Genomic DNA, 6,851 nt, shown 5'->3' with positions numbered 1-6,851 from the left:
CCATATTTAAAACGAGCAAATTCCCTCCCTCATGTTTCAAATTGTGCTGCCGTTAACTTTCCATCCAATTGTTAACGGCGGTTACTATTTTCACTCCATCCATTTACTAACCACACCCCTCAATCAATAATAAAAATAAAGGAAAATATAAATGAAATAAGTTAAATACAATTAATAGAAAAACAGAATTTTTTTTTATAAAATCAAAGAAAAAAAAACTAAATCAGTCAAAAAAGTGAAAAACAATAACGATTTCTGCACGTGAGGTTCCCTTCATCTTTCCCATTTCTCCTTGCGAATTCATCCTTTGTTCATCTGCATCCCCCTTCATCATCATCATCGTCATCTCATTCTCTTTTCATTTCTCTTAAAAATCGAAATCCTTCAACTCAAAATCGCAACACTGATTTATCTCTTCTCTTCTCTACCAAGACCAAATTCACAAAACCCATCTTCTCAAAACCAGAAACAAACCCATTCAATTTCAGATCTTGCAGTTCAAAATCGAGAGCCAGTAAAGGGAGAGCATCATTTCAATTTCATCACCGAAACTCTTCCCAGATCTCGCAGCTCTCTCTCTCTTTCCCGATCTTGGGGGTGGTTGTGGTTATGGGTCGGAGAAGGTTATGGGGCTCGGTGGATGTTTGGCATGGTTTACATTTATCTGGGTAGTGGTAATTGTAAATTTTCTGGTTATTTGTCTTGAATGTTTCGTGTGTGTGTTGTAATTTTGCTTGGTGAATTCTTGTGTGTAATGTACTAATGTTACTTTACTTGTTTCAGTTAAATACATGCATTCAACCATGTATGTTTTATCCTTTTCACTGATAATTGATATTAGTTTTAGCTAATTGATAATTGATATTGATGATATCTATTGGTTGATGACGCACTGAAAAATAAAGACATTATTATGGGTTCATAGAATTTAAATCTCCTACGGTAGTTGTTGTTTCCACTGAACAGATTGATGAAAACCCAGGTCAAATTTTGAAGCTTTTTAAGATAGCTCTTTTAAAGGGAGAGATCGAGAGGGAGAAGTGAGAGAGTGAGAAGGAGAGAACCTTGTTGTGAGGGAAAGAACAAGAGAGCGAGAGCGAGAGAGACAAAGCTGGGTGATGTGATTTTGAGCTGAATGGTGAAGAAGAAAAAGGATGCAGATGAAGAAGGTTAAGGCCTTAAGGGAGATGGAGAAAGGGAAAAGTCCGATTAAGCTAAGATAGAAATTTAAAAATATTTTTTTTTTAATTTAGTGTAGGTGGTGCATATAGTAAAAAGGGGGGTGAAAATAGCAACCACCGTTAGCAATTGGATGGAAAGCTAACAGCAGCACAATTTGAAACATGAGGGAGGGAATCTGCTCATTTTAAATATGGGGGAGGGACTTCGCACAACGGTGAAAGATGAGGGAGCAAATGTGCAACTAAGCCTTTATTTTTTTTAAGGTTAATAAAATTTAAAATCAAATGAAAGTGATGTTCATCTACGGATAATATTCATTCATTGGAATCTATAAGACAAGTTTCCGTAGCATTTATCCTCTCTCTCTATAATAACATTCTTCTTCGCACCCTATTTCCAAAACCCACTTTCACCAAAAGAGTTTGGATATGCGTAGCATCGCTGCAAATTCAGTTCACTCACATTTCACAGCTTCGAACTCAACATTAATTTACTTTATTTTATAATTGACAATCAAACATACTTTTAGTACTTAAAATTCATGTGAAGTAATCAAAATCAATGGAATACACCCTCAATTTGGTGAGTCTCACTTTTTATTTGGTGGAACCAAACTAATTTTTAACCGAAAAAATGAGGTGTGATGCACAAAATGTGTTAGAAAATGTGTTGCTAGCGATACTCTTAAGAGAATGCCCTCAATCAAGTAGTTTATTTTAGAAAATCCAAATTCAAAGATAACACGCTGACAAAAAAGTGAGTCGATTATTCCCATACTCCCAAAAAGACAAAGGAGTTGATTAATCATAAAAAATTAAAAAAATGTTTCCTTGAATAAGAATTTGTAGGCAACACTATTCGTTAGCATTATTTTTAGAACCAAAGACCTTTTTCTGAGTAAAGCCAGTCCATAATATAGTTCAAAATTTAGAGGATTACTTGACAAGGACTCACGCAAAAAATTTGACTAAAAATATCCTTAAATAAAGTCAATTAAGAGCACTGTCATGCTACCCATGATCCTGAATAAAATTCGGCTATTACCATTGTTATCTATACAACTGCATTCAAACCCCCCAAAAACCTTAATCTCTGTCATTCCCTTTCAAGTGATGAACTTCTCTCCCTAGACTCGTCTCAATAACGAACTCAAACCAATCCAGATAAATAAATAAATAAAACCAATATAACAAAATTTAAATAATGAAATACGGTGTACCCAAACTTAACAAATTTTTCAGGTTAAGAAACAATGTCAAGCATAAAAACAATCAAGCTTAAACCATTGGCCCAACATTTTTCACCATGAACTTCAGTAAATTGTATCTCAGGAGCATATGAGAAATTGAGCGTTCAAGTCCATCAAAGGCAGCCATTAAATCGTTTACAATGATTTACCAAAGATGAATTGCAAAAACAAACAAGATTAAGAAAAGAAATCCATCAAAGATAAATCTTCTCCCATGACACACTCAACAAAGAACCTATTCATCTGTAAATATCTGTTTTTAACACCTCTAGTACATGACCTTAAATTATCAAATGTCCATAGGAGAACCACCTTGGTTTTCAGCACTACCTTGACCTGCACCCGTACCCTGATCTGCGGCAGCTCCCTGCTCAGCTGCTTGCTCAGGTTCAGCAGGTGGAGCTTCATCCTCCTTCACAATCTCAAAAGCATCAATCATCTGTTGAACAGTTTCCTGATCCAAAATGTGGAATGGCTCACCAACTCCAACCACAGCAATAGTACAAACAGAACTCCTGAGCTTTTCACCTTGCAGGGACTCCCTGGTTGCAATGAGTGCATCTTTGATAAGATCTTCCCGTGAGGAGCTCACAAAGTTCTCAAACCTGCGTTCCAAATATGTCTTTGCAGCTTGTGAGCGAGACCCAATTGCAAAAGCCTGATATTCGAAGTAGTTTCCACTCGGACAGTTGTAATAGAGGTGAGCTCCTGATTCATCTAATCCACCTACTAGGAGACCAACCCCATAAGGACGTTTCCATGATCGCTGGGTGCACACCTGCCACTCAAAATTGCATCACAAATACTGATGAGAAAGAGATATTTTCAGTTCTAAATTTCTTTCTTTTTCTGCCAAGCAACTTTCAAGATATAAACACAAGAGTCACTCCTATACCACATCTATCCAACTTTCGACAACTAAAATATGTGTAGATGTATATCATAAAATAATGCAGATTAGGCTGATTGTTTAACCCATTGCTTTTGTTAATTGTAAATTGCACAGTTCAGTTTCATATAAGGTAACTACTACAGTCAAGAAACTAAAAAAGGTTCAGGTGTTACTTTTAATTAAAAGTGTAGTTCAGCATAATTTCTGTGCATTTTTATAAATCCTAGTAAGGTTTTGAGTCAGATGCAGATTTCTTATTTCTGTCCAGTGTTGTTAATGGCGGATGACAGATTATGGCGGAAAGCCCAAAACAGGCCCATATTTTACAAATACTGATGGCGGATGACAGATTATGACGGAATATAGGCCATGGCGGCTTGCTGGAATTCTGACATGGCCGATATTTGACAACACTGTTTCTTCCATTAACTCAAACCATAAGAGAACTTGAACCTTATTAAACTAGGTCTTTACAAGCAAGTTATATGACTTCAATAGAACAATCATCTCTGTTCCACTTCACTTACAAAGCAGTAATCTCACCATCGATTTGCATGATATAATAACAACTATGACACAGAACTGCATAAATTGTAAAGTTTTATACATAAATGTTAGAACCCTTCAGGATTTTCTCCCACAGTAGATAGAAACCTGTCAGGGTTGAAAAAATAAACAGCCAAACTGCAACAAAATAGAGGCAAACTAGCCCAGGGTCACCAAGGCTCAATCGCCCCAGGCTCATTCTCTTGGATCCTAACAATACCTTTCTGGTGCAGTGAGCTAATCAAGTTTCAAACAGAAATTGGACACAAGGCATCTTCCACAGTCAGAAGAGAGGAAGATCAACAATAACCAAAGTAATTTTCTACTAGGTGGGTTGGCTACATGGCTCACATAATGTCATAATGTGCTGTCTAATGAAAGACCATTTAAATCCAAATCCTTCTTAATTGTTTGCCCAACAGCTAGGTCTCACTCACCTTTAACTATTGGACTATCCTACATGACTGCATCTGGTTTACACTCGTAAGTCGTAAGTGACACTTCGACAAGTCTTCTCCTCCACACATGTTCAAACCACCTAAGGGAAACTGTATTGTCTTTTCTGTAATAGGTCCTACTCTAAGTTTCTCTCTAATGCATTCATTTTAAAACCCATATTGTATTGTGTGACAACTCATTTATGGTAACAATCTCATCTAAACCACAATAGAGAAAATATGTCCATTTGATCTCTATATAGAACACCCCACTAAATCGCTCAGTAAATCATGCCCCCCACAGCTTGCTTAATACATGAACATCATCCTATCCTCCTCAAAACCTTAAAAGAAAACAAGTCTGGGATACTTTGAACAATGAATATATATCCTCAATTACACATTCCTATTGCATATAAGAACTCACTTACAAAGCTACCCCATTCAATTAGATTAGATACCAAAGCTCACTTACCAAAACCATGAGGTCCAACACAAAAACACCCAAATCCAATTGAAACAAAACCATACATAGTCCCAGCTGTTTTTGTTTTAACATTCGTAGAAACCCATGAACTATCCCAACTTGAATAACTACACCACAGTCACAATTTGAATCAATCTAAAAAATCAGAGAAAAACTAGAATAGCAAACAGTCCCACTGTCCCAGTATCAGCATTTACACATACCAACTACAAAATTAAGGGAACATAGAAAACAGAACTGCACACAGTGACACACAACACTAATATCAAATAGCAGCTCAAAGCTCAAAACCAATTTTTATCACAATTGACTTCACCAATGTAATCAACTAAGCTTACACACCACACTAGCAAGGACTCAAACCAACCTCAACAAGCATGATGGGCATTCAATTCAATTAAGAAAAAACCCAAAACCTAAGAGACAGATCTAAACAAATCAGAATATAGCTTTACCCTTTTTTCTTCCCTGAACAAAACCCTAGATAGAGATAGAGTGAGAGAGAGACCTGGGCCTTGTCGGCGAGGTGAACGACGAGCCTCCCAACGGGGAGAGGGGATTCATAGGTGTAAGAGTAGTTGATACACTCGGATCGCATGTAGCGGGAGAGGACACGGCCGTCAGCGGTGAGTCCGGCGATGGCGACGCCGATGTGGTCATCAACCTTGAAGATCTTCTTCTGGTGAGAAGAGAGTTCGGAGTTAGCCTTGTTGACGCAGGCGAGGACGACGTGGGTCTTGGATCGGAGGCCGATTGCGGCGGAGCCTTGCTTGACGGCCTCCATGGCGTACTCGACTTGGAAGAGTCGACCGGCCGGGCTCCATGTGGTGACGTCGGTGTCGTACTGGTTTCTGAACATTGTGAATTGTTAAACCCCAATTACAAACAATACAATACCCTCTTTTTCTTCTTCCTTTCTTTCTATTACTCTCTCTCTCTCTCTCTCTCGCTCAAAAGGAAAAGGAAGAAGACTCTTTTGTTGTTGTTTTTTCTTCTTGCTCACGAAATACACTGTGAGTGTAGTGTGTTTGGGACTTTGTAATATAACGGGTTTGGGCCCAACAAATTATATACATGGGTAGGGTAGTCCACCAATTTCGGTTTATTGGATTAATTTACTAACATTTCTAACAACTAATATTTGCCTATAAAAAAATGTATGGGTTGATTGTGTCACAAACTAACAAATGTTTAAGCTATTTTTCAAGGCATATAGCTTTTCTCAAAATAAATATATCAGAAAATAAAATTTGCAATATGCTAGTTCAAAAGTAACGGGGCAATATGCTGGTTCAAAAAAAACTTGCAATATGCAATTCTTTCGTGCTAAATTGTATCTCTTGTTTTTTGTTATATGCATTTATATATTGAAACACAGTATAATAATCAATTTACGGCTAAATTGTTTTGAAGAAATTCCAAGCTGGATTCTTAGCATTAAAAGTTAAACTTGTTTAAAAAAAAAAAGTTAAACTTAACAACATATCTTCAATATAAATTGACAATCCAATATTGCTTTGCTCTTCCTTAAAAACAAAAAACATGTTGCTTTGCTCACACATGGTTTGTCCTGTTTTTTTTTTCCCTTTAGGTGGCTTTATCATATGATTTATGCTAGCATATGAATGGTGGATGGCAGCTGTTTTTTTTTTCTTCCACTTTTCCGGTTACATCTTTTATGTTTAAGAACTAATACGTATGTTTATTGCAATATTTGTTACATTTCATCCAACTTATATACTTCATACATTCAAAAGTAAATGTTGTTTACCCAACAATGTCTATCGCAATGGTAAAAAGTGACTGTTTGAATCTCGAAGTCGGGAGTTCATATCCTATGAACCGCACTCTTAAAAAGATCTTTAGCTTTCACCACACTCAGATCAAAATTACTCTGTTTAGTAAGGATGACAACGGGTAGGATCGGACACGGTTTTACAATACCAAACTCAAACCCAAATCTCAGAACCCAAACCCAAACTCAAACTCAACACACAAACCCTTATGGGCGATAAAATGAAATCCACGTCCAAACCCATTGGGTTTCGGATTTACGCG

General features: G+C 37.0%; 1 protein-coding gene across 1 annotated transcript; it reads right to left on the bottom strand.

The window, feature by feature from the left end:
- Positions 1–2,478: 2,478 nt before the first annotated feature.
- LOC130720813 (proteasome subunit alpha type-1-B-like) lies at positions 2,479–5,830 on the bottom strand. Its single transcript, XM_057571516.1, has 2 exons — positions 5,302–5,830; positions 2,479–3,209 (listed from the first exon to the last, which is right to left on the bottom strand). Exons 1-2 carry the CDS (start codon positions 5,650–5,652, stop codon positions 2,721–2,723), a joined length of 840 nt encoding a protein of 279 aa, XP_057427499.1. The 5' UTR covers positions 5,653–5,830; the 3' UTR covers positions 2,479–2,720.
- Between the last annotated feature and the right edge of the window lie 1,021 nt (positions 5,831–6,851).

This window comes from Lotus japonicus, chromosome 5 (assembly GCF_012489685.1).
Source record: "Lotus japonicus ecotype B-129 chromosome 5, LjGifu_v1.2".
NCBI classification, from domain to species: Eukaryota; Viridiplantae; Streptophyta; class Magnoliopsida; order Fabales; family Fabaceae; genus Lotus; species Lotus japonicus.
The sequence above is the reverse complement of the archived record's forward strand: the minus strand, read 5'-3'. Positions and strand labels throughout refer to the sequence as shown.

Bases quoted from the DNA above. Each gene is read 5' to 3' on its own strand.
- LOC130720813 (XM_057571516.1), bottom strand. From the start codon at position 5,652: ATGTTCAGAAACCAGTACGACACCGACGTCACCACATGGAGCCCGGCC. The intron at 3,210-5,301 runs GTCTCTCTCTCA...TTTGAGTGGCAG, and splicing joins ACCTCGCCGACAAGGCCCAG to GTGTGCACCCAGCGATCATG.